The sequence below is a fragment of the Saccopteryx leptura genome, chromosome 3 (assembly GCF_036850995.1).
Source record: "Saccopteryx leptura isolate mSacLep1 chromosome 3, mSacLep1_pri_phased_curated, whole genome shotgun sequence".
Classification (NCBI taxonomy): domain Eukaryota; kingdom Metazoa; phylum Chordata; class Mammalia; order Chiroptera; family Emballonuridae; genus Saccopteryx; species Saccopteryx leptura.
The window spans coordinates 301,406,565-301,422,660 of NC_089505.1; the positions used below are offsets into that span (position 1 = coordinate 301,406,565).

General features: G+C 42.3%; 1 protein-coding gene across 1 annotated transcript in view; it reads right to left on the minus strand.

Moving 5' to 3' along the window:
• CRISPLD1 (cysteine rich secretory protein LCCL domain containing 1) overlaps window positions 1–15,767 on the minus strand; it is a 43,048-nt gene extending 27,281 nt beyond the window's left edge. Inside the window, exons 1-2 of the mRNA XM_066378859.1 lie at window positions 15,382–15,767; window positions 14,118–14,434 (exon numbers count right to left, since the gene is read on the minus strand). Coding sequence (XP_066234956.1) covers window positions 14,118–14,375 — 258 coding nt within the window. The 5' untranslated portion in view covers window positions 14,376–14,434; window positions 15,382–15,767. The remainder of the gene's footprint in view (window positions 1–14,117; window positions 14,435–15,381) is intronic.
• Window positions 15,768–16,096: the final 329 nt, after the last annotated feature.

Below are 16,096 nucleotides of genomic sequence, written 5' to 3' on the forward strand. Positions count from 1 at the left end.
TTCTAAAAACTAAGCATTGAAAATAAAATTTGAAAAGCAAATCCCCCAAAATTCCTTCTTTTGCAGTGCATACACATACATCTGCACACTTAACTGAGAATACCCCCTTTGTAGCTCCAAGCCTACTTCCATTTTGAGCGGTGGGGAATAGCCAAAGCATTCCGCTTTCAATGGCACTGGAAATCTCCCTTCCCTAGTAGGGCTATGTCTCCTGGATGTTTGCAGGTGATAAACTAGTGATAAATCATCAGTGTTAAATTTCCTTCTTTCTTCTACAGACAGAGATAAAAATATGCTTTCCCCTGTTCAAACTACTCAAATTATGGGTAATTCAAATACATGATACACCCTGGAAGAGTTTTTCTTTTTTGCTACTGATTTTGTATATTTTAAAATTTATCTCTGGCCCTGGCCGGTTGGCTCGGTGGTAGAGCGTTGGCCTGGTGTGCGGAAGTCCCGGGTTCAATTCCCGGCCAGGGCACACAGGAGAGGTGCCCATCTGCTTCTCCACCCCTCCCCCTGTCCATCCTCTCTGTCTCTCTCTTCCCCTCCCACAGCCAAGGCTCCATTGGAGCAAAGATGGCCCGGGCGCTGGGGATGGCTCCTTGGCCTCTGCCCCAGGCGCTAGAGTGGCTCTGGTCGCGACAGAGCGACGCCCCGGATGGGCAGAGCATCGCCCCCTGGTGGGCGTGCTGGGTGGATCCCGGTCGGGCGCATGCGGGAGTCTGTCTGACTGCCTCCCTGTTTCCAGCTTCAGAAAAATACAAAAAAAAAAAAAAAAAAAAAAAGAAAAAAATTATCTCTTTGATTATGTCAAGGTTTGTTTGTTTCTTTAGCTGTAACATCAGGAAGCTGAAACAAGTCTCTTCGATTTCTTTTAGCTTTAAAATCCTATTTTGTTCTTATAGTCTCTTATAGAATGCCTCATCATGCTGTAAAACAATACAAACTGTAAAATAATCTTTCTCTTGATAATTAAGGGCATTTCTCAACTAAGAAGCAAAAGCTGTTTTTGTGGTTTCAGGACTGTAAAACCAAGAATGTTTCAGATCTTCCGATTTTATGTCTAGAGCAGAGCTCAACTGTTCCTAAATCATCTCTATTTGAGAAAGTTTTAATATCATCCAAAACTGATAAATACAGCTGAATGTTAATTAACTGAATAAGACAAGAAAATATTCGCAGTAAGAAATGTAACCCCAAGCCTCTCTTCAGCTTCATCCTAAAAACCCTATAGTAAAATTTTTGAAATAAAGCTGTTTTCTACATGTAATTTTTTCCCACAGCTAAAAGGAACAGCAGGACTTTCCAGCCAGCTCATGAACAGAAGTAACTGAAGAAAATCAGACAGACTGAGTTATCTTGTTCTAGATTCCACCTTTAAAAGATAATTCTCAGTGGGCCCCCACTTCGGGAAAAACATGTTTGCAAATTACCCATCCTATGTCAAAACAAAATCCCTGCCAAATCACTGTTGTGTTTTCCTATTTAAATCAGAAAGTGCAATTCAAAACTAAATAGGATAAGTGTCAATGTGATCCTTTCAAGGGCAATAACTTGACCTTCAAGAACGAATCTGTTATTCTATGAAAGCAACACATTTAACATTCCATGAGATTTCAGATTTAAGTTCCAAACACAATGCCTCCTTATACAATCTTTAAAGCCACCTTCTTTTCTCCCTGTTGGTGGTATTATTAGACCTGTATGGAAAATGACATCAATGAAATAAATAAGCCAGCCCATCCATGCTGACAGACTGTATGACATTTTTACGACAAAGTCATCAAGTATAAAAAGTACTATGTAGCAGAGCAGCAACACATTCCTGACAACTCGGAAATGACCTCAGGTGTTTAACTACTCTGCTTCACCTGTTTTGAAAAGACTTTGTAGGTACAGGGAAAATGCATGAGGCTCAGATTTCAAAGGAAACACCTGTGTGACTTGACAGACAAGCCCTCCCAGGTCCCGAGAAAGTAGCATTACCTGGGGCAACACACATTTATTAGGGCCTCCTGAGAGTTAGAGATGTGGGACAATGTGGCAGAATTTTACTTAAATTTCACTTCAAAACAAGGCCTAAAAAAACCTTTAAAATGGAGCAATCTAAAATTTAGGGAATTGCCTCTTCATTTTATTAAAATTAAAATAATTCTTGAAATGGATATTTAATATGTGGATAAACTCACAAGATGATTTCAGTTAAGCCCATCATTTCAATATGACACAGATTGAATGCACAATGTAGGGTAGAGGGTCCTTGTGGGACAGCGGGGCCATCAACTGGACACAATCCTTCCATTTCTACAGAACATCTGCTAATTCACTCCATCTCATCACACGGCCAAGGCTCTCCTGAGTCCGGCCATAACTTACTAAAGCGCTTCTATACCACTCCTCTTCAATGTGGACTGCTCCACAGCTGCCTCTCTGGACCTTTAAAGAGCTTATAAATCACCAGGTCTTTCTATAACCCAAATTCTGATTTGGTAGACCAGGAGAGAAATTCAAGCAACGACATTTCTAAGACCCGATGCCAGAACTGTACACTGCATCACCACACAGGGAACTAGGGTCTAGCACCTGTCCATTCATATTTCTTGGCCATTGAATCCATCAGAGATTTTCCTCTAAAGAAACTGTTCTTTCCCTCCTCTCCTTCTTAATCATATAGTTTTCCAATGACTTGGAAGATCTATTTTAAATGCGTTCAGTCTGAATTGCCAAAGTACAGAAACTCTTGAAAAGCTGAACTTGGATTATTTTTGTAAATGTCATACCCTTGTGCTGACTTTGTCAAAAAATTAGGGCTATAATGTCTTCATTGTTTTTCTTTTTTTTTTTTTACGAGGATTTATTGAATACTGGTATTTATTTATTTATTTATATTTTTCTGAAGTTGGAAACGGGGAGGCAATCAGACAGACTCCCCACATGCGCCCGACAGGGATCCACCCAGCATGCCCACCAGGGGGCGATGCTCTGCCCATCTGGGACGTCGCTCTACTGCAACCAGAGCCATTCTAGCACCTGAGGCAGAGGCCATGGAGCCATCCTCAGCACCTGGGCCAACTTTGCTCCAATGGAGCCTCCACTGCAGGAGGGGAAGAGAGAGACAGAGAGGATGGAGAGGGGGAGGGGTGGAGAAGCAGATGGGCGCTTTTCCTGTGTGCCCTGGCCGGGAATCGAACCCAGGACTCCTGCACGCCAGGCCGATGCTCTACCACTGAGCCAACTGGCCAGGGCAATTCATTGTTTTTCTTGTCAATTAAGATAGGAGTAGTTAGTAATCTTTAAGATTATGTTCTGGAGGCTTGAGATGACCACAGTATTTAAGGAAATCCTTTAGCTATTGAGAAAATACCATCTACCTATACTTTACGCATTGGCTCAATTTATAATAACGAACACCCTTATTTTAGTTTACTGATAACCCTATGATTTTAGATAGATTCAAGACTGATCTGAATCTCAAGCCCAGAAAAATATACGAAAGGGAAAATAAACTCTCACAATAAATCACTCTATAGCATCTACTTACGCATTAGTTTATAGTTTACATTTGAACAGCAAAATAACTTGGGTGTTGAAACTAAATAGAGTGCTAATTGCTTTTATTTATTGTACTAAAGGATGCTTTTTTAACTTTCAAAGAAAAAGAGGTAAGTTAGCAAATGAAAAACTTTTTGGACAAAGTAGTACAAGAAAAAGATTATGGACACAGAAACCGAAATGTACAATTTAACACTATATAACCTATATTTACACCAAAGGCTAACATAAAACAATTAAAATGTATATGTTTACATACTTTTAATAAAATTGCTATATTAAGTTGGTCATTGTTCTTATATTGAGAAATGTGTGTTACGTTTTCACTAATGATTCCTGCATCAAGAATGATAAATTGTTCTTTTCCAAACAGTCATTGGTAGCTATGTAAGCCATATGGTTTCCTGTTCTCCCCCGTTAGTAGGAACCTTAAAGCTACTTTAATAACCATAACATTCTCAATGAGCTTTTCAGACATCCTTTAGGAACATGCCTCTTAGCTTTGTCTTCTTCAACAATTAAACGATGATTAAGGTGACAGTTTTAAAAATATGGTTTTTCAAAAGTCCTTATTTGAAAATCTGAGAAATACTATGTTAAATACTCATTTTTTTCCTACATAGCCTTTCTCAGTCCCTAAGTGTCATTCTCTCTGATCCCAAAGTCTCAATTTGTAGATACTGAGTTGCTTCAAGCTCTCTAAGCCCTGGATTCCAGTTGGATTTGGCCAGTGGAAGACACAGACAGAAAGTCAGAGCATGGGAGGTGAATTTAAAATGTGTATTCCCCCCTTTTCGACCACACTCATCACCTCTGAGTACAGATGCTTCTCGATTTAGGATTGTTAGTACAGGTAGCTAGTTACTTAAGGAAAGGAGGAAATGGAATCAGACATTAAGCCTAATTAATTAGGAAGCTAGAGCTTCTAGACACCCCAGGGATTGCAACATTGCCTCCCAAGGAGATTAACATCCTCCCCTTTCTCTTGGGGGATGAGCAGTGTAATGGGATTATGGGAGGGGAGAGGGTAGTGCAGGAAATTCCTCTGCTTGGTGCCTGTGAAGTAGAAGTCAAGATGGTGCAGGATGAAGTAGGTAACTACATGTGCAGTAGACACCAGATGACAACGCAGCAAAACTTTGGGGCATGCACAGTAGGAGCCAAAATGGCAACATAAAGGGGCACAGGTTAGCCTGGAAAGCCTGGAAAAAAGATCAGTTTGAAGGATAGAGGGAGAACCCAGCACAAGCCCATGAAGGATTAAGAAAGACTGGTTAGTTTGAAAAAAAGCCTGCACTCTTCCTAGCTGGAGGTAACAATCAAATCTTAACAAAGGCCCCTATCTGTAGCATGTGTACGTTCTCCAGTTTGCCCTCTCACTCTCATAGCAGCCATGTGGGACCGGCAGCAAGGGCATGGGTGCAGCATCATAATGCTGGCAGGAGAAAAGCCGGGAGCAGAGACGATGCTGGATCACAAGAGCCGAGGATGATGGCTTTTAGCTCTGGATCCTGACCTTCCTCATGGGACACTTAAGCTCACCAGGCCGGGACTTATTCCACAGCGAGACAGAGCTAAACCACCTGGCTGTGGATAAGATACCAGGTATCTGGGGACAATCCTTTGTTTCTACTACAAAATATCTTACCACTACACCTCATCTTCCTACATGTGGGTCCCGGAAATGCTTTTCTTTCTTTCCTTCTTTTTCTGTGTGACGAGAGAGAGAGAGAGAGAGAGAGAGAGAGAGAGAGAGAGAGAGAAAGAGAGGCACAGATAGGGACAGACAGGAAGGGAGAGAGATGAGAAGTATCAATTATTCATTGCAGCACCTTAGTTGTTCATTGATTGCTTTCTCATATGTGTCTTGATTGAGGGGCTACAGCAGAGCAAGTGACCCATTGCTCAAGCCAGAGACCTTTGGGCTCAAGCCAGTGACCACAGGGTCATGTCTATGACCTCATGCTCAAGCCAGTGACCCTGCGCTGAAGCTGGTGAACCCACGCACACATCAGCAACCTCGGGGTTTCTAACCTAGATCTTCTGTGTCCCAGTCCAACGCTCTATCCACTGTGTCACTGCCTGGCCAGGCTGGAAATGCTTTTCTCATGACTATGCAAGAGCCCTATTTCCACCAGCAACATCATGGGCTTACTTACATCAGCATAAACCCATTATAAGTTGAAAACATCATTTTCAAAAAGGCATTTAATACAAATAATCTAGTGAACATCATAGCTGAGGCTAGCCTACCTTAAGCAGAATATGGTAATTCCTGAAGAGGAATCAGACCATTGCCTTGTTCTGCTTCTCCTGCTAAAGTTCTCATCTTCTGTTGCTTATGGAGGGAGTGAGAGTAAACCAGCTTCTGAGAGGGGAGGGCAGATCACACGCGAAAACAGCATGCATTCTCATCCTGGGAAGTGAGGAGGCAGAGGTTGGTGCCAACTCCTCTAATCTCTTGAAACTGGTCTGGCAAGCAGGTGATTTCTGGAATCTCACTATTCTAAAAGTCACTATCTGTTGAAAGATTCAGAATCTTCCCCATTAATATTTAAACCAGAATGAAAACTCTCACCAATTTTCAAAAATCGGCAGCCAGTTTTTGGATGGATTTAGACTTGCACCAGATTTGGAACTCCCAGGCTACTGTCGGCCTGACGGACCAAGTCAGTCAACATCATTAGTCCTGCAGCAAGGCTTCCTTGAAATTTCCAAGACTGATATAATTATATAGGGGCTTTCATGTGTATCCACACCCTTGCCACTTCTCACTACCTTTACAGCAACCACCCCACTCCTAGCCACTGTCACCTGTTAGACAGATTATTGCAATTGTCTGTCTTCCTGCTCACACCTCTGTCTCACCTCCCCACCACCTAACATCTATTGTCAACAAAGCCTGAGTGATTCTGAATAAGATCATGCTATTCATCTGTTCAAATAGCTTAACTATCTTTCTAATACTCAGACCTAAAGTGAGCCTTGATGGTGATCTGTACCTGTCCTCATTTAAATCCCCAACCCTGTTTTCTTTTGAGGGAACCCTTGTCACTTTGAGCCTTCACATGTCAGCCACATGGACCCCCTTGCCTAGTTTGGAGATTCAAGGTCTTTCACACTTGTTCCAGGCAAAGAAGAATATTTTGTGTGTACTAATAAGCTCAAGATAGTGCCTGTATTTGGTCAACTCCTAGTACCTGAAAGGAATAAGTAACAGTAACAACTTCAAAAGTTTGTGGCATTTTTCTGACTCTGGGTGTTCCATTCGTATGTTGAAACTACTACTTTTTCCCTGCCTTGCTAAGACCTTAGATTTGCTGCTTACATTTATGGAGGAATCTTTTTTTTTTTTTTAGCAAGAGGGACAGAGGCAGGAAGGAAGAGAGATGAGAGAGAGACAGAGAGACCGACAGGTAGGAAGGGAGAGAGATGAGAAGTATCAGTTCTTCATTGTGGCACCTTAGTTGTTCATTGATTGCTTTCTCATATGTGCCTTGATGGGGGGTGGGGGTGGGGAGGCCTATAGCAGAGTGAGTGACCCCTTGCTCAAGCCAGTAACCTTGGGATCAAGCCAGCGACTTTGGGCTGCAAGCCAGTGACCTTTGGGCTCAAGCCAGCGACCATGGGGTCATGTCTACAATGCCATGCTCAGCCAGAGACCCCACACTCAAGTTGGTGAGCCCACACTTAAGCCGGTAACCTTGGGGTTTCAAACCTGGGTCCTCCACGTCCCAATCCAACGCTCTATCCACTGCACCACTGCCTGGTCAATCTTTAATCTCCCCAAACTCCAGGGTAATTACTAAATGTAACAGAACTGAACTGTAATGTCACTTTTTTCCTAGAAGTGTTCACATCTACAATGCAACAGTCAAAAAAACCCCAAAAAACAACAATATGTTAATTTGGAAGTGTTATTTTTTTAAATACAACTATCTATTCAAATTAGGTTTTGTAAATGTTTAATTCTGTAGACAAAGATACTTAAAACAATGTGTCTAAACTATGTTATTTATTAATAAACTGTTATTAATTTTATAACCATGTTATATAATTACTTAGAAAAATTAGATAAGCTACTTCAGATAGAGAATTAAAAAGCCTTAGTAACTTTAAATAATGATATGTTTTGAAACAGAATGATATTACATTTCAATGCATGTAAATTATTTTATATATCAATAGAAGCAGATATATTTGAAATTTCTGTATTTTTGAAAATTACCAGGCAAGTGCAAATAAATAGAGAGAAAAGTATCATTTTAGAAATCAAGTTGCCATAAAACCTTAATTGCAGTGAATTCCTGCCACTTTTGGCAAGATAAGAGCTGTGTAAACACTGAGCCTTCACTAAAGGAGTCACAGGCCATCACTTCATTATCAGCATTTATTCTGAATCTATGTCGCTAGCAGCGAATAACATCAGAAGACTCGGATTTACGAGAGTAAACAAAGAAACTCACAATCTAAAGCACACTTTTTCAGGGCCCTGGCCGGTTGGCTCAGTGGTAGAGCGTCGGCCTGGCGTGTAGAGGTTCCAGGTTCGATTCCAGGATAGGGCACACAGGAGAAGCGCCCATTTGCTTCTCCACCCCTCCCCCTCTCCTTCCTCTCTGTCTCTCTCTTCCCCTCCTGCAGCGAGGCTCCATTGGAGCAAAGATGGCCCGGGCGCTGGGGATGGCTCCTTGGCCTCTGCCCCAGGCGCTAGAGTGGCTCTGGTCGCGGCAGAGCGACGCCCCGGAGGGGCAGAGCATCGCCCCCTGGTGGGCAGAGCGTCGCCCCCTGGTGGGCGTGCCAGGTGGATCCCGGTCGGGCGCATGCGGGAGTCTGTCTGTCTCTCCCGGTTTCTAGCTTCAGAAAAATACAAAAAAATAAATAAATAAAAATAAATAAAAAATAAAGCACACTTTTTCGGTCTTGGATTCAGGCTACAGACTGTCAGAAACAGGATAAAACCCACACTTTCATGACCGTGGGACCTAAAGAACCCTTGGTTGGTTGGCTCAGTGCCTCTGGTTCCCTACAAAAAAGGAGAGGCCCCAGCATTGGGAAATGTGTGTGCCAATGCTCTCCCCCAGTGGGAGCCACAGGTGAGGGGAGGGCCAGCAGGCCCAGGATCCACCCTTCCGCACAGGCTGGCACAGTGCTCCAAAAGGCATGGAAATAGTTACAATGGTGGAAAATGGCTCATATAATTGGCCCATGTGTCCTTTTTAGGTAAAGTATCCTGGTTGCTAAAAGTACATTCTAGACTTAGGTACATTTTGTATCACGGTGAACTATTTGGATTTTAGTCATCTATGTTAAAAATTTGTAGCAAGAGGTACGTACCCATTAATTCATTCTGTTGTTTTAAGTTCCAGAACATTTGAATATTTTTACTGTTCTCTCAGTGGCTCTGTATGATTGGACAATTTATAGTATACCATGAATATTTTTAAAAGTAGGAAATAAAAATCCTGAAATATTTGAAGCATTTATTCCTACAACTCTGGTGGTTCCAAATTTCATGTCCGAATCTCTGGTGTTGGTGGTATCCTACCTACCAGACCTTTTATTATTTTAATTCCTCTTTCTCACCGATCCCTCACATTTATCTCATATGTAGCCTAACCTCATGTTCCATACACCCCTTCATTCAACATTTATTGAGCATTCGACAACAGTTAATCAACAAGCATTTACTGAGTATTTCTTCTATGCCTCAGGCACAGGTTTATAAAGAGAAATAAGGCAAGATCCCTACCTTTCTAGGAATTCAAAGTCTTGGAAAAGAAAACACATGTCAATATTTAATTGCCATAAAATTTTAACACTAACTAGGGTTGCACAAAATACTTGAGGGGCACAGAAGGCATACGGCAGGGGAATGGGTGTGAGTCTTGAGGAAGACTGTGGGAGGAGACAGAAGCACAGGCATGGTGGGCACAGAGGACACGGAGCAAGGAGGCGCAGAGCATAAAAAGCACCACCATCTTTAGGAACAGTGAGTAGTTCACTGTGAACCCAGACGCAAACATACACAAAGCAGATGAGAGGAAGAGGCCCACTGGACTGGCCCTGCTTCCTTTTCTAAGCTAGTCAGTGTGGGCTTGACCTGGGAGCAGCAGAGAGCTAACACAAGGCTTGTGCAGTTGGGCGACCATCCAGGTTTGTTTGAGGGAAAACAAAGATTTTGTAACAGTGCGACAGGTGGAATAAAGTAGAAATAGAGTAGGAGGAGAAATAGAGTAGGAGTAGACTGGTCGAGGCTGTTGGATCGGAGCTGTGGTACCAGCCTCGGGGTTAGCAAAGGTTAGGATGAAATAGAAGAGACAGATTCAAAGGACATTTCTGAGACACAGCCCGCCAACTGGCAAGTAATTGTGCATCTCTGCTCGTGTGTGGAAACAGGTGGGGAAAGCAGAAATTGAGGATGTGCCTGATTTTCTGGGTCGCTATTCTCGTTATTTGCTTAGAGATGGCTGAGCAGATGTCAATGAGAGAGAATCCAGGAAAGGCAGTGAGATGACAGGCAGGGGTGGAGGAAAAGGGCAAGACAGTGTGTGTTCTCTTTAGACATCTTAAGCTTGAAGTAACTGTTGGTAATATTACACAGAGATGACCCAGGCAGTAGCAAATGACTCTCAAAGAGGATTGCTGGATGGAGATATAGACTACAGACCCATCAACAAATGGAGGGTATTTATAGTCAAAGGAATAGGTAAGGCCCTGAAGGAAGGACGAAGGTCAAGAGCAAAGACCTGAGGAAAAAAGTTTTAAGAGATGAGCAGGAAACAAGAACGTTTTGACAAAATAACCAGAAAAATAAAAGAACCAAATGATGGGGGTCTTAATACTCATGAAAAGGAAAGGTTTGAAGAAAGTAAATATGCTCAACAGTTCAAATCTGTGATCTCACTACAGCCTGTGGGATTCACGTCTTTACAGCAATTTACCAATGAGTAAAGCAATGCCCAGAACGGTTGCCAACTATTGGAGTTCACAGACGTATAAGCAGGACAGACAAAAAATGAACCTGCTGCTATCTTGATCCTAAGCCAGTATTTTTGCTCTGAAATCTGTTGCCCCTTCAGCAACAACTTCATTTGATAACCAAAAAGCTCCAGTTTCTTAATTTACTCTAAATTAAGGGTGGGTAACATCTCTCCTTAGGATTACTGGTTTCCATCATAAATAACCCATTCTCCCCTTTCTGACTCCGCCTCAGGTCTGTACTTTCATCAATCTCACTGCTTCTAGTTCTCGACAAAAACCCTGCCACCCATGTCTGTCTGTCCATTCCTGGTCCTCAACCTGAGATACGCCCTCCACCCTTTGCCACAGTTCATGGATCTGACCACCTTCCAGGAACAACATACATACATCATCTTCCACCCTTAACTCTGACCATTAGGAATATCCCACTATTCTGTGTTCCTTTGGCATTATTCACACATGCGCACAGAATTTGGTTCTCTCTGCTTACTTGAAAATTTTCCAACGTATCTATTCTTTCCTCCCAACTAATCTGTAAGCTCTTCACAGGAACATGTGGCTTTCCAGAGTCAGTGTTTAACCCTATTAACTAAATGAGTGTAAGAGTAGGGGTAGGAATGTGGAGTCAGTAAGCATTAATGTGGCCTGGCTGCCACAGCCTGAAGGACAAAGAATAGACCAAAATAAACACCAAATGTAAATAAGGTAACTGGCTATTCACACATTTAATGTAATATGACCAAAGGTGGTGGCGTTTAGCATACAGCATTACACCGATTGTACAGGAAACAGCTCTTTAGCCATTTTTTTTTATTTTTTTCTCTGAATAAATTCACTCTATATAATTATTTGAATAAATTATGTTTTCACCTGGTTGAGAAACATCTGCACTTATAAACACATATACTGCTCCCAAAAACTAGGGGATATTTCAAAATGAATATGAAGCAATACAATATCCCCTAATTTTTGTGAGCAGAATTAGGGGATGTTTCACAATGAATATGATGCAATAAAATATCCCCTAATTCTTGTGAGCAGTGTACATCAATAGTATTTCAAACAAAACAGTATTGTTCGTTCCTTTAACTCCCTTTTGAATGTGTAGTCTAGAAAATGTGTCCCAGTATTACAGATGGGCACGAAACTCCTGTGTAGCCCAGGTAATGGCCAAATCACAGTTGTCTCTCAGGGCAACACAACATCAACCCTGGCTGGTTTCTGAATCTGCATTTCAAAGACAGAATGAAACCAGTGAAACTAAAAAAGGCAGATAAACAACCCAGACCAGACATCATACAATAGACAGTTATTTTCTTTGGAAGTCAGACAAAAACGAATCACAGAACTGTTCTTTCATTATTTCCATATTACTTAAAATACACACAAATACGCTAAGATTTCTTTTTGAGGGTTTGAACTCCCAAGTTCTTTCTTATTTTAAATAAAAAGCAACTGAATACTTATCCGTGTGGAATGAGCACACCATGGCCTACTTGGAAAGGCTCCATAATTGCCTCTTTCTGTCTGAAAGCTAACTGATGAAGAAGTCATTGAACTATTTTACTTTGGACAAACATTTTAAAATATACAAAAAGCAGAAACAAGACATTACCAATGTCATTTCCTGCACAGAATTTTGAAAAGAGCTGATGATTTCCTCAGATACTCTAATTAAACACTATGTGGAGATATAAAATTAGTCATGTTTTTTGTAAGTGTGTGTGTGTGTGTGTGTGTGTGTGTGTGTGTGTGTGTATGACAGAGAGACAGAGAGAGAGAGAGAGAGAGAGAGAAACCAACAGAAATGAGAAGCATCAATTTGTAGTTGTAGTGTTTTAGTTGTTCAATGATTGCTTCTCATTTGTGCCTTGAGGGTAGGGTGAGGAAGGGCTCTAGCCAAGCCAGTGACCCGGTGCTCAAGCCAGAGACCTTGGCCTCAGGCCATCGGACTTCAAGCCAGCAGCCACTAGACTTCAAGCCAGCAGCCCCTGGGCTCAAGCCAGTGACCATGGAATCATGTTGATGATCTCCCCCTCAAGCCAGTGACCTTGGGCTTTGAACCTGGGACTTCAGCATCCCAGGTTAGCGGCTTTATTCACTTTGCCACCACTGGTAAGGTAGTTATATGTCTTATTAACATTTCATGAGACCTTGCAATATACCTGATAATCAGCTAAACTTTACACAGGTCATGTCATTCAATTCTCATACCAACCTTCAGAGGTGAGTGCACATGCTAGATTAACATGAGGAAACTAAAGTTGAGACAAGTTACTAAATTACCCACAGTCACATTGTTAAAGGGTATCAGTGCCAGAATTTAAACCTCGACAGCCTGATGGCTGGGCCCCAGTTGTTAATCTAGGATGAGTTCTAAGGAGCGCTACCTACTTTCTTTAAGGTAAAGAAGCTAACATAATAATGCCATATTTTGTAATGGGTAATGTGAACTTTAAATTCCCAAGTTTGACAAAAGTTACACCTAAAGAGACTATACCCATCAAAACTAACATAAATGCAGAAAAGAAAAACTAGAATATACTGAAATTAACTTCACCCTGCAATGTATTCAAGGAAATATGGTATTCCCAATACAGTATTCATTAAATAAGTTTGCTATCACCAATGATTATTTATGATCAGTCTTTGACAGTACATATAATGTAAGAATTATAATAGATTTTTAAATTTTTTTTCTAAATATTGAGGGTATGAAGTACTATATCAATGGGTTATACACTAGTGGTATTAAAAAATAATTTGTTTCCCAAACTTCCTATTTTGCTATAAGAGTAACATTCTTAAAAATATGTCACATATTTTTATTTAATCCTTTGCCCGAGCTGAGTTTCACACTTCAAAGTTCACAAATACACCCTAGAGAGAAAAAAAAGCTATTGCCAAGCACTAAACATAAAGCCAACACAGAAATGTAACCTTTACAATATTTCATGTACATATATGTAAGAAACATGAGCCCTCTGCAAAAAGATTATACGTATATGTGTGGAGGCAAAAGGAGGCTTACAGCTGTGAGTACTTGAAACTCAGTTTCTTTCTGTAGAGTTTATTCTTGTATTACTATTTATTAATTATTGTATTGTTTTTATATGAACTGTAAACCTCCTTTTGCCTCCTTCTCTGTAATCAGCAATCCAGAAAGCTTCTTCACATTACTGGTCCCCGATTTTTAAGACCCACCATTCACAAGAAGGTTCCCTTAGTTAAGATGTAGAAAATAATTATTCTACTTAGTCACTGAAAAGCAATACACCAGCTGTTCATATTTTCTGGATTGGAATATTCCTCATCAGAGTAGAATTTAGAGCACTTACTAGGAGCATTGACATCTAAAGGTATTTAATTTGACTCTGAAATTCAAAAGGCTCTTATAATGAAATAAACACTAATAAATAAATATGCATTGAAAGATACTCTCGAAGAAAAAAAAACATTTTTTTTTGTTTCATACAGGACAAATGGTAAAGATCAAATAATAGCATGAGGAAATTTAACCAAAAAGGCAGAAAGCATCAAAAGACATTTCTTTGTACATACCATCAGACAAATTTCCTTACCATATACTCCATATTAGATGCGGTTGGATACACCTGACTTCGTAATTTATTATGAAGGTCCAAGATACTCTGCATGTCATTGTCTGTGATGGCCCTTTTCCCTCTTTGCTTGGCTGTCCACCACTCACCATCCTCATCCATGTACTTTTCCAAAAGTTTCTCCAATAAAGTGGCATTAGGAACCACCATGGCTGGAATTGCTCTAGCCACGAATAGCAGTGTGGTCAATCGGAGCCACTCCCGTGCAGTACACTTCATAATGAATGATCTCAAGATTTCCCCGGGAAAATCTCCAAGACAAGCTCTTCCTCGCTTGGCTATAACGACATGCAGTGTGATTAATGTGAAAATCTAGGCAGAATTGATTTTCTAGTAATGAAAATAAGACAGTTACAAAGCGGAGTGTACCAGATTGATCTGTCTATGCATAATGCCGGCAAATGGACATGCACTTTTGAAACAACTAATCCTACACATTATTCCTTCAGTGTATTGCTCCTACAAAACAGACAACATATTTTCCAAGAAAATATACATAAGGCCAAAAAGAAATGGCAAAAGTAGCCCACAAGAGTCAAAATCTGACAATAATTTCTGAATTACAAGGCTGTACATGGCTCTAATTACACACAGCCTTCAAAGGGCATTACCTATCTAGTATGTTTTATATCAATCTAGAGGTCCATGTTCCCCTGTAAGCCATTATTTTGATCCCAGTGTCCTAGCTCCAGTTCACAGATATTCAGAATGCCTACAACATTCTAAAACTTAAGTGACTATTCTAAAGAAGTATAAAATATTGTTCATAGATGTATCCATAGGTACAACCAGAGGGCCCACTGAAGGAAAGCGAACGAAGGGTTCAGGTAATTGTTGCAAGTCTCGTCTATACTAGTACGCTAGCTAAGAAGATTCCACCATTCTTTCCTGGGAAGTGTGCCTAACCCGTGGCCCGCACACCAGAGAACTGACACTTCACCCGCAACTTCAGAGCCCTCCTGGCCACACGCCGCAAGCGCACACGGCTCACCCAACCCCAAAGGAAAGCGCGCGCCAGAAGGAGGGGGTGAAACTCGGTCACTTACAAGAGCCAGCTTCCCGCAGTCTCCATCGCGGCTGCTTTCCGAGGAGCCCACCCACCCTCCAGTCTAACCTTGCTCTCTGCAAGTTGGTTTTATTTAAAAGTAGGTGTTAAGAAGAAAAAAAGTAGCTAGGAAAAGGAAGATGCGTGATACTTGGCGATAAGTTTCAGAAAGGTCCTTACCTCTCCAGTGTGAGGTTCCCTACGAAAGTGGAGCCCAATGAGCTCGGCGGCCTCCCGCCCCCGATGCACACGCTACCGCACACAGAATGCCCGGTTCGAGAAGGACCGGGGACCGCGCGTCCGAGGAGACCAGGGCGCCAACTGCAGCGGAACGCGAGCCTGGGCCTCCGCGTTCCTCCAAGACCTGCACCAAGGAGCAGGCAAAGCTCCCCAAAGTTACAGGCTGGAGTTGGGTCGCACAGGAGGCAGTCTAGTTAGTTGGCCAGGGTGCGCGCCCGGGAGTCTCTGAGCGTTCTCTGCAAGAGATGGGGGCGGGGACAGCAGAGCCCGGCGGCGGAGGCTGGCGGCGACCTGGGGCTCCTGCTCCGTGCAGCTGCGGTGCGCAGAGCCAGGCGCCGAGAGCTTCAGCCGCTCGCTCCAGCCCGGGGCATTTATTGCGGTCCCTGCGCGCGCACGTGACGTGAGCGCCCTCCTCGCCCACCCCACCGCTCCCTTGCCCTGGATCTGCGCCCGCCGCAGGCGCTGGGAGCCGCCGCCAGCCTCTCCGCGGGCCTAGCCGAGTCAGGACGCACGGCCTCTGTGGGGACCATGTGGGAGGCGTGTGCAAGGAAAGACCCAGTTCCTACCGCCCCTCGCGGCTACCCTGCTCCGGGTTCCTTCCAGATGAGATACTAAAATGACTTTAACAACCCTTACAGAGAAGGAGCTGCCCCGG